The 22,826-nt window shown below is 38.7% G+C and overlaps 1 protein-coding gene across 9 annotated transcripts in view; it reads left to right on the plus strand.

Annotated features, from left to right (window-relative positions):
* Positions 1–22,826, plus strand: part of WDR33 (WD repeat domain 33) — a 109,457-nt gene that overhangs the window by 65,792 nt on the left and 20,839 nt on the right. For 7 of the 9 annotated variants that reach the window (XM_045479373.1, XM_045479369.1, XM_045479372.1 and 4 more), the window contains exon 8: positions 21,321–21,447. In XM_045479373.1, the coding sequence (XP_045335329.1) occupies positions 21,321–21,447 (127 nt within the window). The other 2 variants (XM_045479381.1, XM_045479380.1) reach the window with 2 other exon arrangements.

Raw genomic sequence — 22,826 nt, forward strand, 5'->3', positions numbered from 1 at the left:
TGATCTTGGGGTCACGAATTTGAGTCCCATGCTGGGTGTAGAGATAACTTAAAAAATAAACGAATAAATAAAAGATACCCTCCAAATTAAAAAAATAACTTAATGGTAGGAGAACATAGTGTAATTGCTGTTTACAATGCTTAAGTGATGAGGAAAAAGGAACTTAAAATTATCGAGCCTCTTCTCCAGCTGCGCCAGAATTCTAGGTACAGTATAGTTTTTCCCTGGGGGCAGTCGTAAGTCATCTGAGAGTCCGTAGTTCTGGCTTTGACTCCCAGCTCTGCCACTGGGCAAGTCCACCTGAGTTTGTGTTTCCTCCTCTGTCACGTGGGGCTAATGATACCTACCTCACAGGGTGGTTGTGAGGGTCGGAGAAGCACACAGAAGATCCCCTTCTCACGTGGCAGGCATGCAGTAAATGTGTGTTGCTTACATCACTTATGTGCAAAGAAAGATGGTGTAAAGAAAGTCACATATTTCAGTGAATTTGATTTAAGAGGATTTTAGAGCTCATTAGGAAAGGCATTATGAAGGATTTATTTAAAAGGAGATGACTAGATCAAGAGTTGGGATTTGGGATGGGATATTATATGTGGTTATCCTATTTTCAGTAAGGGTTCTTAGGATTAGAAGTGTCATCAATCAAATTAATTGTATTGTAAGCCACATTTAAATAAATAACATTGAAATGGAACTATGACTTATTTTTTAAAACTTTATTTATGTAAGTCCTCATACTTTACTTCCACTGTCATCTCAGAACCACCATATTCCCTTAAGGCGGTAGTGCACCTCCATTATTCCCCAGGCACTGTCCCCCAGATTCTGTTCTTTTCCTTTGGTCTGTTGCTTGCCTGTTTGCTTTTTGAACAGATCATGATTAGAGTCTTCTTGATAACTCCTAGCTTTTTTCTTTTTGAGTTCTAGTTAGGTCAGTTGATAGTTGGTGAGCATAAGATATACTGAGTTGTCTTACAGATTTGTAGCAGAATTTTCTTTTCATTGCTACTTAAAAAAAATTTTTTTTTTTTGAGAGAGAGGGCGTGAGCAGGGGAGAGGCAGAGAGAAAGGGAGACAGAGGATCTAAAGTGGGCTCTGCGCTGAGAGCGGAGAGCCCGATGCAGGGCTCCATCTCACAAACTGTGAAATCATGACCTGAGCTGAAGTCAGATGTATAACCGACTGAGCCACCCAGGTGCCCCTTTTCCGTTGCTACTTTTTACTAGGTTTACAGTATCCTGAAAAAAATTTAAGGGCCAAAAGCATGATATGTTTTTGTTGTGTGAGTTGTTTATTTGGGCATTTTTTTATTTTATTTATTTATTTTTTTCAACGTTTATTTATTTTTTTGGGGACAGAGAGAGACAGAGCATGAATGGGGGAGGGGCAGAGAGAGAGGGAGACATAGAATCGGAAACAGGCTCCAAGCCATCAGCCCAGAGCCTGACGCGGGGCTCGAACTCACGGACCGCGAGATCGTGACCTGGCTGAAGTCGGACGCTCAACCGACTGCGCCACCCAGGCGCCCCTATTTGGGCATTTTTAATAGACATTGAAAAAAATTTCTTTTTCTAATGTTTTTTTATTTTTGAGACAGAAAGACACAGAGCATGAGCGGAGGAGGGTAGAGAGAGAGAGGGAGACACAGAATCCAAAGCAGGCCCCAGGCTCTGAGCTGTCTGCACAGAGCCCGACACGGGGCTCAAACCCATGAGCCCTGAGATATGACCTGAGCCGACATCGGATGCTCAACCGACTGAGCCACCCAGGCGCCCCTTTAATAGACATTTTAAGTTTAGATCAGAATCCAATACGCCATCGTTAGAGATATTTATATAACTAGCACTGTGGTCCCTTTGTAAGTCCACATATATTCTGTTATCCGTCAGTCTTGATTTTCTCCTCTTACTGTTGCCTTCTCTAAAAATGAGTAATGAAAGAAAAATGATACTTCAAGCACAGTGAAGGTTGTGTAGCCTTCATTCTGTCATATTACTTTGATTTTTTTGTTCACTGTGATGACTGAAGACGGGAATTAAAGAACAGAAACTGAGAACTTCGTGGTCCCACATACCCCAGCATCACACTATTCCCACAGAGCACAGACAGGCAGTGTTGCTGCAGATACTCAGCTGACCAGCGCTCTCTGGGCAACATGACACAACTCAGTGACTGTGTGCAGTCGACTGGCAAAGAAATGTGTAAACTGGTCACACAAATGTGCATGTGTGTTCTTCAGAATACAACCATGAGACTGAAGCCCACTGTCCGTTTGTTCCCACTAGTTAAAATGGATTTACTTTGCTCTTTCCACACCTTGTACTGTCACCAGGAAGATGACCGATGAGTATGAAAGCAGACTGCATAACAGGTTTTGGCTGATGTGGGGATATCACTTGTAACTTTGGCTTTATTAGCAATGCCATACCGCAGCCAACCAAGCCGAAGACTAAATGCAACATTAAGATGCATTGTTTTCATCAGTCATGCATGGCAGCAAGTATTTTCTGTGTATCGCACGGGAGTAAGATTCGGAGAGTATTGTAAGGTCTGGATTCACACATCCCCACCATGTGCCAGATGGAAGGCTGAGATCTGTGGTGCAACAGTGTTGGGGGAGTGGAGGGGTGGAAAGGTAAGGAAAGAACTGGGTGGGATTAATGTGGAAGTTATCTTCTTGAGGTTTTCTGCCTTTACAAAGGTAATAAACATTCATAAAAAGTTCACACAATTAGAAGTGAAAACTCTGTCTCTCCCCCTTTTCAGTCTCATGTCCAGAGTTCATCACTATTCTGTTAATAGTTTGGTGTGTATGTTTCCACAGTTCTTACGCATATACAAAAAGGTATACATTAAAAAAACTACATGAAACGGGATTATACCACATATATATTCTTCTGCTGTTTGCTTTTCTCCCACTACAATATATCACGGTCATGTTTCCGTGTCATTACTACCTCAGTCTTTTTAGGTAACTATAACATTCCATAGCATGTATCTACCATAACTTACATAACCATTCTCATTGACAGACGTTTAGGATTTGCAAGAGGTTTAGAGTTGTACACTAAGCTTTCTTGTACCTTTTTATTTGTTCCCACTCATGTAAGTTTTCCTTTAGGATAGACAGCTAACCGTGAACCTGATGGATCAAAGACTATGAACATTTAAGCTTTTGGGAGATACTTCTTAGTTGTCCTCACAGTCCTGGAGTCCTTAATGATAAAGTTTAAGAATGTTGTTGTGGTCTAGCCAAAAACTAAAGATGACAGGGTTAACATTTTAGGATTTTCCCACCATTTAAGAATGCAATCTTATTTTTATTTTTATTTTTTATTTATTTATTTTTTTTCAACGTTTATTTATTTTTGGGACAGAGAGAGACAGAGCATGAACGGGGGAGGGGCAGAGAGAGAGGGAGACACAGAATCGGAAACAGGCTCCAGGCTCTGAGCCATCAGCCCAGAGCCTGACGCAGGGCTCGAACTCCCGGACCGTGAGATCGTGACCTGGCTGAAGTCGGACACTTAACCGACTGTGCCACCCAGGCGCCCCAATCTTATTTTTAAAAGTTACAATCTGCTCACATGGTAAAGTCTTTTCTCCAACATCATAGCAGGATGGAATTTGAAACATAAAAATCTGCCAATCCATTACGACTCCCCAGAGATAAAAATTTTAAACCAATTTGCTTTTATTCCTGTGGTTACCATCAGAATTTAAAATAATATATTTCTTGGTATATCTGTCTGATATGGTGTCTCTTTACTTCCTGTCATGAAAGATGAAGAGTTTCATGTACTTACACCACCGACTGCCTTCTGCCTCCTGGGTTTTATCATTACAAATTATAGTTGTTTTGATGGTTTCTGATAGCTTTCGATATGCTTATTAGTTCATTAGTTTTTTGGGCCACCAACTTTAAGCAGCCTCCTTTGACTCACTCACCTTATGTTACATGAGGAAACACATGCCCCTCGGTGTCTTTCTACTTTCTCTCCTCCCTTTACTTTTAGACACTGCCAAGGATTTTAGTTTGCGTTAGTTTTTCTTGCAATTTCTAACTACTTCCTCGTTTTTTTGTTTGTTTGTAATGTCACCAAAAGCATTTAAAAATTCTTTTAGTTTTGCAGTGACATTACATGAATTTTGGTTTGTTTATTTGTTTGTTTTAGTGCAAAAAAAAAAGTGATTTTATTAAAGCATGGGGACAGAACCTGGAGGCAGAAAGCTGCCTGTTTTTATTTTTGAAGACATTCTTTAGCTGGCTCTCTGACTTCCTGCTTTGATTTGAACTGTCTTCTGGGCCAGTGACTGCAGTCATACTGGGATTTCTTTGGCTTCCTTTGTTAAGTCCACTCATTTTTTCTCAGTTTAATTGACAATACATCAGAAAAAAAAATTTTTTTTTCTAGAGACAGTGTTTGGGAGATAAATTTCAAAATTCTTAGTGCCTGGAGAGGTGTATAATTTGCCATCATATTTGACTCATAGTTTGGGTTGTGAATTCTTACTTCTAGAATACACCTCAGAATTTTGAAGGCCTCTATTATCTATCAATTTCAGATGTTATTCTGATTCTCATTATTATGCATATAACCTAGATTTCCTTTCTGAATGTTCTTGAAATGATTGCTCTTTCTCTGTCAACTTCTTTTCTTACTGTACCCACACTAAGGTGTAAGTATTTTATTTTTTATTTATTTATTTTTTTAGAAAGCTTGAATGGTAGAAGGAGAGGGAGACTCTTAAGCAGGCTTCACACGCAGCATGGAGTCCACTGTGGGGCTTTTACTCATGATCCTGAGATCATTACCTGAGCCAGAATCAAGAGATGGATGCTTAACTGACTGAGCCACTCAGGCTCCCCATATATTTTATTTTATTTAAAAATTTTAAAAAGTGTTTATTTTTAAGAGAGAGAGAGAGAGGAAAGAGAGAGCACGCAGAGGAGGGGCAGAGAGAGAGAGAGAGAGAGAGAGAGAGAGAGAGAGAGAAAATCTCAAGCAGGCTCCAAGCTGTCAGCTCAAAGCCCAACTTGGGACTTGAACTCAATGCACTGTGAGGTCATGAGCCAAAATCAAGAGTTGGTCGTTTAACCGACTGAGCCACTTAGGTGCCCCAGCCCCTAGCATTTTAAACTTTTATCTTTTTTGGCTCACTTTAATCTACAATTTCAAATCTTTCTTTCAAAGAGTTTTTCTTCTTTCTTTGATTATCATTTTCTGTTATCTCTTGTAGAACTTTTAATATATTAATGTTGGGCCTCTTGGAGCTATCTGCCTTGTATTAACTGTTCCTTTCATATTTTGTTTCTCTCCTTTCCTCTTAAGAATTGGGAGATTTCTTCTGTTTTTATCTTCCAGAATATTATCTTTAGTCATGCCCAGTCTGTTCTGTAGCCCTTCTGATGAAATTTTAATTTTACCACTGTGTGTAATTTCCAAGATCTCCTAGTGGTTCCCTGGTATTTTTGTTTTTCATAGTGACCTGCTTTTTTTGTTTGTTTTAAATGAATATACCCCTTTAAGTTTTTAGCATAGTAATTAGCTTATTTGGTTTGGTTTGCCTTGGTCTTGTTCCTGTTTGTTTTCCCTGGGGTAACTTAATCTTTCTTTTTTCCTGGTCTTTCTCTTTCTTCCTGTTTGACTTTTCTCAGATGTTCAGTGATCCTTGGTTGGTTAAATATTTGAATGAAGATTTGTATTGGTTAGCATGAGTAGCTGTCTTTCGTTTCTTTTACCATTAAATAAGTCCACTCACCCCAGAGTCTCCTCCTCTGGATGCCAGCCCTCACTGTTGACTGTGTGTGCATGGTGGGGGTGGGGGTGGTGATGGTGGGAAGGACAGGCGTGGAGTGAGCAGCGTCTGCCACAAGCCATGGTTAAGTGGATTGTGTTACGAGGTGAAATGCTTGGTTGACTTCACTCTCAGATAGAATGCCTCTTCTCCTTTTCTCCCTCCTCCTCATCCTCCTTCCCTCTCTTGTCTCCTCTTTCCCCATTCACTCTTCCTCTTCCTTCCCTTCTGTCCTGCTTCAGGGTCATAGTGCAGCATTGCCTCAAGCTATGTGCTGCTTTCTCCTCCAGTCTTAAATCCTGTTCTTGGGTTTCTCCCAAGACTTAACTTCTGCTTTGTTTAGAAAGCTGTTGTCTGACTTTAACTGAAGGTGGCTGTTCTGTATAAATGAGAGGTCAGCAGGGGCCTGGACAAGTCACTTTATGGAAGCTTCTGTAATTATCCTCACTACAACATCACACAGCCTTTGTCATTGAACTGTCTTGGAGCCTAGAGTCTTTTATTGTTTATTTTTTAGTAATCTCTACACCCAGTGTGGGGCTTCAACTCACGACTCCGAGATCAAGAGTCACATGCTCTTCCAGCTGAGACAGCCAGGTGCCCCCATGTCTCTTAAAGGCCTCTAACAGTCTGCTGTGTATTTAGGGTTTGGTTTGTTTCTGCTCTGGCTTATTCTTTAGTAATAAGCCCACTTATTTTTTGAGAATGCTCACACTTGGCTTGAAGTTTTTTGAAATTTTAATAAAATTAGTGGTCTTGGGAAATAAGTGCCTCCACTGTAAACCTTTGAAAGTAAAGGAGGGGCTTATATACACCATTTCATAGTACTAAAATCATGATTTATTTTAAGACATAATTTCTTTTTCACATCAGTGACCTTTAGAAATAAAATAAATAGAAATAAAGCAATTTCCATTACTTCCCTCCTGGCATTTTTCCTACTTACATCATTTCTCTACATCTTAAAAAATAGTATGTATTTAAATTTTTAATCATGTATTTGAAGCTTAAGATAATACATGGCAGTGGGGGATTTAGAGGTAAGTGATCGAGTAAAATGACTGAAAGACACTTGAGTTAAACCTGGTATTTTTCCTGTAGGTTTCTTTCTCCCTAGAAAGGAGTTAATATTCTTTAAAAAAGAGAAGCTGCAGAGAATCGTCAAACATCTCCTCCATACATATAAAAGTAAGTCTCTGTGTTGGAGACTGCATTATCTTAGTCTAGTGGAATCCGTAGTTATAGCAAAAGTATTATCTGTCTTTCTTAGTTACTTAAAACATAGTCAAAGTCATTCAGGCAATGACGGCCCCCTTTTTCGATTTTCCAGTTCTGAGAGAGACACGACATGAGATCAAGTCTAAAACTTGGTTTGGATGTTGGTCATTGGAGCTCAATGTTCTTTTCTCAGAGGTCATTTGAAAACTGAAATTTAGCTAAATCTTAAGTCTTACTTTGTGGAAGTAGTTTTAAATTGAGCCATTTTCTGCTTTCCTGTATTCTGTTCATAGTAGGAAGAGCTCTTGCTGGATAACTGACTGGAAATATCTGTCCTCAGGGTGGAATTTTTCAGGGCAGAGATTGAATCAAAATAAGAGCATTTGTTGACTGTTCAAAATGTGTGCCAGGCATGATGATAAGTTATTTATATAGCTCTCATTTAATTCCTGAAACAACCCAATAATTGAGTATTAACACTTAAAAATATTAAGGCTTAGCAAGGGTTAAGTAAATTACACAAGGCTTTAACTGGTGACATCTGATGTTTGAACAGGTCAGGTTTACTGCAGGTTTTTAAAAAAATGTTTATTTATTTTAAGAGAGGGACAGAGAGAGAGAGAGTGGTAATCCTAGGCAGGCTCTGTGCTGTCAGTGCAGAGGTAGGGCTCGATCCCACGAACTGGGAGATCATGACCTGAGCCAAAATCAAGAGTCGGATGCTCAACTGACTGAGCCACCCAGGTGCCCCTACTCCATATTTTTTTACCAGTAACTGCTGTATAATGTATGAGCACTAAACAATGTACCAATATGAATTAAAGTATATTTAATATATCCTTTCTTTGCTTTCAAATAATACTGTTTTGGCACTGTACCTGTGCTCCTACTGGACAAAGCTAATTTCATCTTTTCTTCCTATGGAGGGAAGTCTAGTAGACTATGTGGAAATGAGAATTTTTGTGATTCTGTCTTGATGCTGCTCAGAGAGGAGGGCAGAATTAACCATTGATCTCTTTTCCCTAAGAAAACAATTTTGATTTTTAGTACAATGTGCATGGATGTATTTTTTGCTCTCTCAGCTTTTCATTATTCATTCAGTAAAATACAAGAAGATGGCAGATTTTAATTACCTCAAGGAAATGCTGGTATTCTTTATAATATATTAAGTTTAACTTAAAGCGGTTTGGATTTTCACATTTCCTACTAAGTATTTATTACTTGGTTTCCACATTTCTAGAATGGTAAATATTTTTTTCTTTCTGAGATCTGTGGGAGAAATTAAAAAAAATTATTGTATGTCTTCATTTCATGTTTACCTTTATAAAGAGGCATTGACTGGGTAGTGAATTCTAGATTCAGAGTCTCCCTCCACCCCCGCACCCCCAACTTTAGCACTGTCAAGATCTTGTTCCAGTCTTCTTGGAGCTAGTGTTTTGATGAGAAGTTTTACTCTGTCTTTAAAAACAAATTTTTTTTAATGTTTATTTATTTTGAAAGAGAGGAGGGGCAGAGAGAGATGAGAGAGAAACTCAAGCAGGTTCTGCACTGTTAGTGCAGAGTGTGATGCAGGGCTCAATCCCGTGAACCATGAGATCATGACTTAGGAGAAAATTTTATGGTACTTTGTAGAATGTCCCTCAATTGGGATTTATCTGATATTTTTCTCATGATTGGTTGTGGTTTTATGGGATTTGAGGGGGAACATCACAGAGGTCAAGTGCCCTTTTCATTACCTCAGAGCAAGGATGTACACTAACAACATGACCTGATGACCTTGATCACGAGGTTGAGGCAGTGTTTGTCAGAATTGTCCAGTGTAAGGCTGCTCTTTCTCTGCCTTCCCCTGCTGTGCTCTTTGGAAGGCAGAGTTATGAAGCACAGCCCACAGTTAAGGTGTGGGAAGTTCCACTTCATGTCCTTGAGGGTGCAGTAACTACTTAAGTTATGTGGAATTTTCATGCACAAGAGATTCAACTCTTCTCCCCACTCTTATTTGTTTATTCGGTTATTTATGTCATTGTGGACTCATATTTATTTGATTGTTTATACTATGATGGAAGCTAAGTAATATCACCAGCTCCCAGCTGTGGTTTTGTTTTCTTATTTCTGCTTTGAAACAGAAAGGGAGATAATTGTCAAGAGCCAATTGGAGTGTTGATGCCATCTTGGATTACGTATTTATAGAAAAAGTTCTTAGTAATAATAGCTTGAAATTACAGTCTGCTGGGAATCATGTGGTAGACACCTGCCTCCAGCAGTTACTTAGGGGTTTGTGTAACCTTGTTCTGATACAGGTAAATTTCTTTTAAGTTTGCCATTGTTACCTTCCTTAGTGGTAGATGAAAAGGGTTTACAGGGAGCCAAAAATGTGCAAATATACACAAGTAGATACTGGCAAAACTCAAGAGATTCACAGTACAGTTGATGTTGGGCATAACTATGATTATCATGGGGTTAATTAATTACTTCTAGTTTGGTCAGGATTCCTTATTGCTTTTGTGTATCTAAACCTCCAACTTTAAAAAACAGTGACCTTAATCTGGCCAATTGAGGGTGATGAATCAGTTTACTTTTTAAATCTTTTTTTCAGAAGGAAAGCTTTCCCAAAAAATGCCTTAAAGTATAATTTAAAATTACTCTTGTTTTCCTTTTGTGATTCTGCCTTTTCTTCTTTATTAGGGGTTTCAGGCATGGCTTCTTTTCACTTTTGGCCAAGGTGTCTGTCTACTGGTGTTCGTGACTCCGTTGTTAATGTGGTACACCATAGGTGCTACTCTTTCTGGGAGTCTTGGGAGTCTTGGTATTGCCAGGCCTTCCCATCATTCTTTCCAAGATTTTTTTTTTTTTTTTTTGGTTTTTATACTTTCTTTTCTAGTTTTTCAAGTGGTGACTATATGCTTCTTTTCGTGATTCTTTAAGACTATTACGTCATCTGTATAATAATACTGAATTATGAATGTATGCAGAAATGTTTGCTAGAGAACTTCTGATCTTACACACACACACACACACACACACACACACACACACACACACACCAGTGCACACTTTCTTATAAAGGACTTTGTAGCTGGTTTCTGCCATGTGTATGGGACACCAGGTAGCTTCCATCTCAGACTAATGGCTCCTGTGCTTTGTGATACTAGTTGTTAATATGTGGGACAGTAAAATAGCAATGAGATTGAAAGAATATTTGGTTGCATTCTTTCCCTTTAGGCTTCTTTGATGAATATTGTCCAAAATAGCCTTGTAATTTTATTTTTTTTGAATATTTTAAAAGAAGAAAAACCAACAAAGAGTTTGCTGGTTGGCAGAAAACATGATGCAATGTTCCTGCTTTTTGAACTGAAGAATATAGAGTGTTGACACTCATTTTTTACGCTATCAGGCAGTGTTTGGGGGGGAAAGTGTAGAGTTTCCTGTTGTATCAATCATCTCTTAATTGTTTTTCTCCCTTACATAATCCACAAGATTTTTCTAAATACAGTCTTTTAAATTGACTCAGGGAAGCTGTGCTTTTCCTCTGTTACACCCTTCCCCCACATTATTGTGTAAGTTCAGTAGCAGTCTGACATGTAAGTTTTAGCAAACTTACACCTGTATATGTTTTTATTGGGCTCAGAAATTATTTATATGTCATATATTCATAAAACATTTCACTTTGATGCCAAAAGTAGCTACCTGGCATTAATCTTATGACATGTATGCTTAATTTCAGTTTTTAACCTACCTGACAATTTCTTTTAGGTCAGTCTTTCATGTAAATACATGGTACAGATAAATAGAAACCATTTTACTTGCATACGCAAATTAAATGTGTGACTTAAGTAGGAGATTGGCAAATTTATGATGTATCTTACCCCCTTGTTTCATTTGAATTTTTATGCCTGTATACTGGATACTCTTCTGACACCATACATTTCAGTTTTTTACAACCTGATAAACACTTTTGTGTTAACACTCAGCTGTGTCAAATCCTTCCATTTTGCCATGCTTATTTCTGAATTTTTTAAAAGAAGAGCACATTACAAACGTGGTGAAAATCCCTTTACACGCCCTTCCCCAGTGCCCTTCCCCTCTTCCCTCAGAGGTGTTTGCGGTCCTGAATTTGAGTTCATCACTGCACACAATATAATAAGCTAGCATTTCATAATTTCCCACATTCATCTTCTGGGAGACTCATGAGTGGTTTGAGGAAAAAAAAAAAGCCCCATGGTCAGATTCTCACCTGCAGATTTGTAATCCATATTGAAAGCATCTCTCAGACATGGAAAAAAAAAAAACTTAATTTTTAAAATTTAACATTGCCTGACTCTTTGACCACAGAACCCCTTCATCCAAGATTTTGTGCTCTGTTGTTGCTTGGAACATACTCCTTAAAAACACTGCCTAGAGGTATAATGTTTCCATGATTGACTTTCCATTTAATTCTATCAGTTTTTACTAATGTCACTTTCTAGATTTAGATGACGGAAATACTAATAGTATCACTTTCAGTTGACATTGACAGTTGAATTGGCTTTAAAATCATTTTGCAAAAAAAGGGAGGTAAAATGTTAATAAATTGCCTATTTATTGGCCAGCGTACAAGTTATTTATGATGTTTAATTTTTTAATGGAGTTCGCTAATCTATTGAATACTAAAATGTCTGGCTGTGGACCCTGGCAACAAATACCCTTTGCTTTAAACTGATCTGTCACATTTATGTTCCTGTGGCTGGAAGTAGATGGAGTTTGTTGTTATTGTTTGACACATTTTCTTGAATAACAGTTCTTCAACTGTTAATGTATGAGATGGTACTTGAATTCTTTGTTTGCTTTTTTTCTTCCTGTATTAGAAAATCTTGGTGCTTTTTGTAAGTTATGTGTAAAAGAAATTTTTCTTAAGATTTGTTCATATACTGGCCTGATCCAGGAAAAATAAAATGGGAAAATGGACACTATATTTGACCTTCAAATAAAAATACTGGTTTTCAGACTGTTCACCGAGCTTTGGGGTCATATGCATTGTCTTAAGGCAGGACTATTTACCTGTGTGGGATGACAGATGCCCTAGGATCTGGTGAGGCTGTGGAGGAGAGATGAGGTTCTTGAATACACAGAGGCACACAGTTTACATACAATATCACAGAAGCCAGGGAACCTCCTCTTCTAAAGGAAGAGTCCACAAACAGACCTCATTCCCCTACTGGCTTCTGTCACTGAATTACATGTTATGGTTCTGAGATAGGAAATAAACAGAAAAGCCTCCACTTTCTACAAAGTACATCTGGGACTGTTCATCAAATATCTAATGACTAAACCATCTGTCCTGTTATTAGAGTTTTAGGTTTTATTAAGAAGTCTCTGCATTTTATTTCTAGGATCTGTCCTAAGAAAAACACATCAAATTAGGAAAAATTGTTTTGCATTCTGCATCTTGCTATTTTAGGCAAGTTATGTAACTTTTTTTTTTTAAAGAGATTTTTCTGTTTTCATTTGTGGAGAAAAGTCTCTTAAGAACCATTAGTTTTTGTTAGCTTGATTTCAGTCTTTATTCGGCATTTTATTCTAAATATTAACTTTGTTGAAAGTTACTGTACCTGGATTATATGATTCTGCAAATATTTCCCCAGTGTTCAGTCCTCATTTTATTTGGTGATCACATACATATTTTAGAGATTGAGCATCCAAAGTAGGAGCCCAATAAATGTTGCTATTGTGCACACTTATTTTGAATTAACGAGCAAGGGAAAGCACACAAATGAGCGTGTGAAGGAATGATCACGTGTAATAAGTAAAATTTTGTTTTCTTCCTATTTGGCATAAATTCTGGTGTACAACTTATGGCTATTTTTTGCAAATAATTATTTTGAAGAAGTAAGTTAAACAAGTGTGGTGTGTCAGACTCCAGTTCATCCACAAAGCAGTACCACCTATCTCCTAAAAGATGCTAATTCTGTCACTGTTCATTTAGCTAGGACCGGAAGAGAGTGTTAGCTAGCTAAGAAATGATGCAGAATTCGTTCCCCCCAAAGCTTAATCTCTAAAGGTAACCTAGTATTGTTAAGTTAGTTTATAATTTCTTTGGGTGGAGTTAGGTCATGGTTGCCACGTTCCTTTCCTTTTCTTTTCTTCCCCCTGTCCCCCACATCCCTTTAATCTTAATAAGACTCCCTGGTCTCCAGAATCCATCTGATTACTTCTCAGGTAGTTAAAAGAAGCAATTCTCATTTATGTATTTATTTTTAAATTTTACCCTTCGATTCTGTTCTTCTGTCATTCTGAGACATGGAAAGGTGTACAGAAGTTGGTTTACTGCAGTCTCCTCAGTTACATGTGACTGATGGTGAAACAAGAGGAACCTTTTTGACCCTTGTCCAATGCAGGGGTTAGGGACCTGGATCCCTCCGCTGCAAACTCCATGTGTAACTTTTGATTCCCTAAAAATAATTTAGCTGCTCATAACCTACTGTCGATGGGAAAGCCTTACTGATAACATAAACAGTTGATAAATACATATTTTTTACGTCATATGTATTATATGTTGTATTCTTAGAATAAAGTAAGCTAGAGGAAAAAAATGTTACCAAGAAAATCATAAGGAATAGAAAATACATTTACAGTACAGTGCTGTATTTATCAAAAAAACATGTGCATGTAAGTGGACCTGTGCAGTTCAATCCCCTGTTCAAGGGTCAGCTGTATTTTGCCACTTCATTTGGATGTTCTATATAGTAAGGCAAAGGGAAGGTAGGGATGGTGAGGAAATCCAGGCCACCTCTGGGCACTGGCTTACCCCTTTTAGGCCTCAGCTTTATCTTAATGTAACAATTTCAGCACTGGATAACTTTGCAGGTCTTCCCTGGCTCTAGTATCAATTGAAGATACTTCTTTTGTTGTTCATTATGTAACAGTGAATAAAAATGATACCATTATGGGAACTTAAGGAGGAACTTTCTTTAAAATGGCTAATTACAGTCTATACCTGTGTTGTCCAATAGGAATTTTTGTGATGATGGAACTATTCCATGTCTGTATTGTCCAGTATGCTAGCCTATAGTTCCATGTGGCTGTCAAGCACTTGAAAAGTCACTAGTGTGACTGAAGAACCTAAATTTTTACTTTGATTAACACAAATTTAAGTAGCCACGTGTGGCTGATAAGTTTTACTGTATTGGACAGTGCAGGTTAAATTCTTAAGTATCTGTAAGTATTTAAGGGATTCCACACATAGATTTATTATGACAGTCTTGTTCTTTATGTAATGATTTGCAACTGGAATCTCTTAGTTTTAGAATTTAGCAATTGCAGCTCCAACTTTGAATATTAATCTTTCTTCCAGCCTATCCTCCCTTTCTAATTGCAGTCAAGTGTGGGTAGAGGTACTGTGACCTTTCCCAGGGATCCTGGAATCTTTACTTGGTAACCATGCACCTATGTTGCTGGCTCTTTAAAGCTCTTCTCCTATGGAAGACTATATGTGTTTACCACAGTCTACCTGTAGACTCCTGTCAGATCCCTGCAAGGCTACACCTTGCCCTGTGTTAGGCTTTGTAGTACCTGGAGCGGGTTTGATGTTGAATTTAATCTTCACATTTTCAGGCTTGATTTTGAAAAGTTACAATTAAGGGCCACTTTAAAAATTGCTTGGTCTTCCATTGGCAAGAAGTTTTTAGTCCTAGATCTTGAGCCATTAGCAAGATGTTAGCTCTAAAATATCTAGGTCACTGGGTCGTAAAAATGGTTATCACTTGAATAAATTTTCAATTCCATCTGTGTTAATTGCTTCAGCATTGCAAATACTAATTACGTTCTTGAAGTTTCCATATTTGGGGATCACAAAGAATTTTGAATGGTTCTATCCTGAAATTCTGGACCTTTCAAATGATAAAAATTAGTATAGAGACATTCTTTTGGGTTAATGGTTACAGTTGATAAGCTGTGTGTTTGGGCTTCAATCATTTTTCTGTGAGAGAATAATTTATATAAAATTAAGCTTCTATATATAGCACCCAGCTCACAAAACCTGAAATATACAACTTAATTCATTCATACTGAGTCTGAGAGCTATCCGAAAAAGTGCATCCCCACTGAGGTTCTGAAGCACATCTTCCTGGGACTGCAAGCACTGGTTAGTTCTGTATTGACAGACAAAGGCACTAATTAGTATCAGTCATTTCTTTTTTTTTTTTTTTTAAGAACCTGCTGGATTTGATCCACAGATTTTTTTTTTTTTTCAACGTTTATTTATTTTTGGGACAGAGAGAGACAGAGCATGAACGGGGGAGGGTCAGAGAGAGAGGGAGACACAGAATCGGAAACAGGCTCCAGGCTCTGAGCCATCAGCCCAGAGCCCGACGCGGGGCTCGAACTCACGGACCGCGAGATCGTGACCTGGCTGAAGTCGGACGCTTAACCGACTGCGCCACCCAGGCGCCCCTCAGTCATTTCTTAAGATCTGAATAGAAGGAGACCAAAGGCAGTTGCCATTAAGTAAAGTAATAAAAGAACATGTTAAAAACTTCAGGCAGTGCAAGAGTAAATGCCTACTTATTCCCATAGCATTTCTTTTCCCTAAAAAACTATTATCAGCTACGTTTTCTTTTGTACAAATTGGATGAAATTACACCTTGCTTTTCTGCTTATATTTTTTTAAAAGTCAGGCTTATTGAGGTCTAAATTACACATGGTAACATTCACCCTTGCTGGGTATTCAGTTCTATGAATTTTGACATATACCATAATGAAGATATGTAACATTTCAGTCCCTTCAAAATGTTCCTTTCCTTTGCTTCATTGTTGTAACCACCACCATAATCAAGATATAGAACATTTCCTTCACCCCCAAAATGTTCCCTCATCTTGCCTCAGTTTAACAGCTGTACTGTTTTCAGTTACATGGATTTACCTTAATTTTCCTAAGTAACCCCTCATTGATTGATGTTTGGGTTGTTTCCAGTCTTGCGAATCAAACAAGGAACAATAAATATGTTTGTAAAATTTTGGTGTGATTTTACAACTACAGACACAGGTAAATTTCTAGGAGAATTAAGGCTATAACATTTTTTTTAATTTAATTTTTTATTTTTTTAAATTTACATCCAAATTAGCATATAGTGCAACACTGATTTCAGAAGTAGATTCCTTAGTGCCCCTTACCCATTTAGCCCATCCCCCCTCCCACAACCCCTCCCGTAACCCTCAGTTTGTTCTCCATATTTTTATGAGTCTCTTCTGTTTTGTCCCCCTCCCTGTTTTTATACTATTTTTGTTTCCCTTCCCTTATGTTCATCTGTTTTGTCTCTTAAAGTCCTCATATGAGTGAAGTCATATGATTTTTGTCTTTTTCTGACTAATTTCACTTAGCATAATACTTTCTAGTTCCAAGCATGTAGTTGCAAATGGCAAGATTTCATTCTTTTTGATTGACGAGTAATATTCCATTGTATATATATACCACATTTTCTTTATCCTTTCATCAATCAATGGACATTTGGGCTCTTTGCATGCTTTGGCTATTGTTGGTAGTGCTGCTATAAACATTGGGGTGCATGTGTCCCTTTAAAACAGCACACCTGTATCCCTTGGATAAATGCCTAGTAGTGCAATTGCTGGGTCATAGGGTAATTCTATTTTTAGTTTTTTGAAACAGTTCCATACTGTTTTCCAGAGTGGCTGTACCAGCTTGCATTCCCAAGGCTATAACATTTTGATAGATTTGACCTAATGGCCTCTCCCAAAATTGGACCAGTTTACTTTCTGACCAGTAATGGATGATGGTGCCTATTATTCTCTTATTGCTGGGGTCACCAAATTTAATTTTTGTTACTCTGATAGAAAAAATATTGCCTAGCAAAGTAACTTGCATTCAGTGGTGGGTTTTTTTTCTCATTTTAAAAACATCAGAAAGTTACCCACACACAAAAATCTAACCTATGTGATTTATGGTTAAAACCACACTGTAACAGAGAAAATATGAACACTTCACCTTTGTTTCTGTGATCTCAATATAGTTTTCATTTGCTGCTTATTCATATTTCTGTACTTACACATGAACATTTTCATAATCACCCCTGTGGTATATGCACCATTTATACATATGTTATTTTGCTTGCTAGTTTAAAATTCACTTTATTTCATGAGCATTTTCCTTTGTTCCTAGAATCCTTATTTTAATAGTTGTATGTTCTTTTTTTTGGCCATGACACAGTTCGCTTAATTATCCCACTTCTAAAATTTGTTCACACATTTTCACTACTTTCAACAAGGTTTCAAATGCCATCTCTTAAATATAAAAGTTAAAAAAAACCTTTAGATTATTTTCTTAGGATAAATTTCTATTAGTCTCTCCTTGTTCTGGATCTAATTGTGTCAACACTGACATGAGAGGGTACAATTTTATCATTTGAAAGCATTTTTTTACTTCATTGGAAATTCAGTAACATTTTTTTACTGAAGAAGGAAGCGGTTGCAGATCAGTGTGCTTCTGCGCCAGGGTTAAGCTATTTATTTTTCCTTCTTTTCATTTGGAAAAATTGTAACAATGATACATGCTACTTGTAACCATTTCGTATCCACTTTCCAGAGGTAATCAGTCTACTGCTATTTAGTAAATTAAAAATTTTAGCTGATTTTTTTCTCAATAGATGATTCATGTGTTTCAGTATTTAAAAAGTACCAAACAATATACAGTGAAGTCTCCTTACTCAGTTGCCTCTCTTGGAGGCAATTAATGTGATGAGATTCTTGTGTTTTCTTTCAGACACATTTTGTACATTTTTGAGCAAATGTTTGTGTGTGCTCTCTGTGTGTGTCTTTTTAAGCTACAAATGTTATTAGCATGGTGCACATATTATTTTGTACATATTTTCTTAGGTAACTTTTATTTGTGTTTAATAAAAAAATAGATGACATGTGCATATAGTTAAAAATAAAATAATGTAAAGACTTGGATACTTGCCTTTCCATCTGTTCCCTGTCTGCTATCTTTCAGTGAGTCTTTGTGCATATAGAAGCCAATAGAAAGGGACATGTTTTCTTTTCCTCCTGTAACTCTTAGACGAACCTTTCCACATCTAATGGGGCAATAGGCATTTAAGAGCTATGGCTTAGGGGCCAGCTCCCTGCATTCAAGATGTCTGCTCTGCCATATATCAGCTATGTGATCATGGGCAAGTTGTTCAACCTATTTGTAATTTTCATATGTAAAGTATTAGTATACATGCTTTGCTTAGAATAACTAATAGTGCCATACAGATGTGCCTGGGTGGCTCAGCCAGGCGTCTGACTCTTGTTTTTTGCTCAGATCACAATTCCAGGGTTTTAGGACCGAGCCCCTCATTAGGTTCCGTGCTGAGCGTGGAGCTTGCTTAAGACACTGTCTCTCTCTGTCTCTCTCTGTCCACCGTCACCACCACCCCCCCCACGCCCCTGTGCTCTTACTCTCTAAAAAAAAAAAAAAAAAAGAATAATACCATACATATAAGAAGTGTATATGCTTGCTAATAGTAGTATTTTTATTTTATTATTAAGAACAATGACCAATAAAATAATATCTAAGAATCAGTTCCAATCACTTGGATTTTTATTAGTGATTTGTCTGGATATGGGTAAATTTGTTTAGCAGAAAAGGATAGATGGGATTCCTCACTTGGCTTGGATTCTACTTAAATACATTGTAGAAAACTTCAGAAAACAAAATCAAAGCAGCTAAAATATATTTTGTTGTTTCTTTTTTATGAACTGATAGGGTTTTCTTTTCTTTTTTTTTTTTTTTTTTTTTGCATATACTTCTTTAAACATATACTATATAGACTAAACATATAAAGTGGAGGCAATATCAAAAGTATCCCAGAAAAGGCGAGGTTAGAGGGGGCTGCTTAGAGTATGAACTTTTTTTTGCACAGTGCATCGTATTTTAAAAGTGTTTTCTAACGTATTTTCCAAATTTGGCTAAAATACACATGTATCTATACATAATACTTGATTTTGGGTGATAATGGCCCATAAAGTTTTTTTAATTTCCTGGCCATATCTTAGTTGTTAATGACATTAAACTTTCTTAAGCCAAACAAGGGGCTGGGGGACTGAAGTGTATTTCTATTCAATTTTATCATCCTCAGTTCTTTTTCTTAATAAAATCAAAACAACAATAAAATTTCCCCTTTTCCACCTTCGGGTCCCATATATAAAATTATATATGTTCATTATATATATACAGCACAAAACATTACAAAAAGAAGATATAAAAACAAAACACACAGGAATAAGAATCACCTTAATACCTCTACTCATCTTAATAATATTTCTGGTAACAGTTTGCAAGTCTAGACTTCTTGCATTTTTTCTCTAGATAGGTTTGCATACACTCATAGTCTTAATTTATCTTTTACATTCGTGGCATCAGGAATACTGCACACACTGGTATTTTTGAGATTGTATCATGAACATTGTAATTACATCGTTAAATTACTATATTATCATTTATAACAGGTACATCATATTCCATTGAGCCCGTATGCCATACTGAAATATATTTTGCAATATGTTTCTGGAGGACACTTCAGAATAAACTATCAGTTAACATTCTTGTAAATAAATCTTTCTGTACATCCATTATTTCCTCAGGATAAATTCTGAGACATGAGGTCATTGGGTTGTAGGATACACACATTTTTCAGGCTTCAGTACACATTGTTAAACTGTTGCCCAGGCAGTTGGCATCTTCTTACATGCTTGCCAGCATGGGGTCTTGTTTTTAAAGTTCCTGCTTATTTGAGATGCAAATCCTTCTTTCCTCCTCCTCCTCCTCCTCCTCCTCCTCCTCCTCCTCCTCCTCCTCCTCCTTCTCCTCCTCCTCCTCTTCTCCTTCTCCTTCTCCTACTCCTTCTCCTTCTCCTTCTCCTACTCCTACTCCTCCTTCTCCTTCTCCTTCTCCTTCTCCTTCTCCTTCTCCTTCTCCTCCTCCTCCTCCTTCTCCTTCTTCTCCTCCTTCTCCTTCTTCTCCTCCTCCTTCTCCTCCTCCTCCTCCTCCTTCATTTACTTTTGAGAGAGAGAGCACGAGCAGGAGAGGGGCAGAGAGGATCCTAAGTGGTCTCTGCACCGTCAGCGCAAGCCCAACAGAGGGCTCCATCTCACGAACTGCAAGATCATGACCTGAGCCAAAATCAAGAGTGGGATGCTCAACCAACTGAGCCACCTGGGTGCCCCAAATCACTCACCTTAATTGGTGCAAATTTACTTTCTAGTGCCTCTGGAACCATCTCTTCCTTCTTCCCTACCTCCCTCCCTTGATATTCTTCCATATCCTTTCTCCTTCCCACCTCAAACTTCATAGAAGCTGGATTTGGTCTTGATTAGAGAGGGAGCTGTTTGAAATACTCTCTACCTCCCTTTTCACCTGCTTTGTAGTGCTGTATAAACTGCTCCTGAGGCTTTTTCTGGATAGCACTGATTTTTTAAAAGCCATAACTAGTTTCTTTGAGTTCTGTAAATTGTGATTTTGACTTTAGTGAGTTTTAGTATCAGTTAATGTGTTCCACTTGTGAAGTGACCTCATGCTCTAGCACTGTGGTTGAGAGGACTATTTCTGGAATCCTGTAGACCAGGTTCACATTCCAGCTCCTGTTCTCGTTGACTAGCTTTGGAAACTAGGACGTCTTAGTTAACCCCTCCAGTCCTTCTGTTTCTTTACTTCCCTTATAAAAAGGATGTAATGATCATATCTTTCTCAGGATTTTGTGAGGATTTCAAGAGGTGATGCTTGTAGTAAGCACTAAACAGAGTAGCTGGCATGTGTGTGAATAACGCAGGGATTGTTTTTCTCATTTTGATTTAATCAAATTCATCAATTCATTTCAGTAAGTGGAATACTTTTCCTACTGCCACATCTAGAAAATGCTGGTGTGTGAATCTGAATTTAGGACTTTTGATCTATAAGGATCATTGTGAAGTGGGAAAACCTGGAGTGAATGGCAAGGATCATGCCCAATGATTATGATCGTCCTGCAAAAACATAAAAAGCTTTAAATATGGGGCTTGGGTGATGCAGCTTCCAAAATGCTTTGACTGGCCCTCCAGCAGGTAGGCAAGAAGATGAGCTTAGTTGTAGGAGAAGAGGAATAGTTCCTGTGCATCGTGGCCTTGGAAGAGGTTGCTGTATCTAAAACTCGAAAGACCAAAGAGTCTTTTCAAAAAGATTAATATGACAGTACTAGGATCAAAACTTATAATAGTTTTGTCTACTCTGGTTTAAATTCAGTGGAGTTCTGCTTTAAATGTGTGACTGATTAGGTTTTATCTTAATTTGTTTCCCACAGGGCATGGTGCAGATGTGAAATGTGTAGACTGGCATCCAACAAAAGGGTTAGTTGTTTCAGGAAGTAAAGATAGTCAACAACCAATCAAGTTCTGGGATCCCAAGACGGGGCAGAGTCTTGCAACACTGTAAGTGATAGGAACCCTACCTTGGTCCCTAAACAAAGGGGCACAAGGCTGCCTGTATTCCTTAACTTGAGCCTTCTTTCCCACCATGTATTCTTGAAAATCTAGGGTAGACAACAGATGGACTCGTACCTAGAGTCTTCTTATTAATTAAGTGTGGGTTCTGTTCTGTATGTATCTAAATGTAATTTGGGGATCCTGGGGGTGGGGGTGGGGAGGAGGAGGTGGTTCTCGCTACCCTAGGTTGCCATGTCTCACGATGTACCGTTTGGTACCATATGGAGCTGATGTTGTGCCACTTACTAGACATACCCCAGGCCTCTCCATCTCGCCACATCTGCCCATCTCGCCACATCTGTCCCAGCCCTCTCCATCTCGCCACATCTGCCCACCTCGCCACATCTGCCCCAGCCCTCTCCATCTCGCCACATCTGCCCCAGCCCTCTCCATCTCTCTACATCTGTCCCATCTCACCATATCTGTCCATCTCGCCACATCTGCCCCAGCCTTCACCTTCTCGCCACATCTGCCCCAGCCCTCTCCATCTTGCCACATCTGTCCATCTCACCACATCTGCCGCAGCCTTCTCCATCTCGCCACATCTGTCCGTCTCGCCACATCTGTCCCAGCCCTCTCCATCTCACCACATCTGCGCACCTCGCCACATCTGCCCAGCCCTCTCCATCTCACCACATCTGCGCACCTCGCCACATCTGCCCAGCCCTCTCCATCTCGCCACATCTGTCCATCTCGCCATATCTGCCCCAGCCCTCTCCATCTTGCCACATCTGTCCATCTCACCACATCTGCCGCAGCCCTCTCCATATTGCCACATCTGTCCATCTCACCACATCTGCCCCAGCCCTCTCCATCTTGCCACATCTGTCCATCTCGCCACATCTGCCCCAGCCCTCTCCATCTTGCCACATCTGTCCATCTCGCCGCATCTGCCCCAGCCCTCTCCATCTTGCCACATCTGTCCATCTCGCCACATCTGCTCACCTCGCCACATCTGCCCCAGCCCTCTCCATCTCGCCATATCTGTCCATCTCACCATATCTGCCCCAGCCCTCTCCATCTCACATCTGCCCACCTCACATCTGCCCCAGCCCTCTCCATCTCACCACATCTGTCCCATCTCACCATATCTGTCCATCTCACCACATCTGTCCATCTCGCCACATCTGCCCCAGCCCTCTCCATCTCACCACATCTGTTTAGAGGGAAGTTTCCCCTCCAGTTTTGAGTCCATTCTCATTTTTTGTCTGAGGTGCTTACTTCTGATGCAGCCTCATAATAAAGTTTTGTCTTTGAATTATCTGTTGACATTCATATTTAAATGGCTATGTTACTAACATGTTTTTGACGAAAAGCTGGATCCT

Source organism: Leopardus geoffroyi, chromosome C1 (assembly GCF_018350155.1).
Source record: "Leopardus geoffroyi isolate Oge1 chromosome C1, O.geoffroyi_Oge1_pat1.0, whole genome shotgun sequence".
NCBI lineage: Eukaryota > Metazoa > Chordata > Mammalia > Carnivora > Felidae > Leopardus > Leopardus geoffroyi.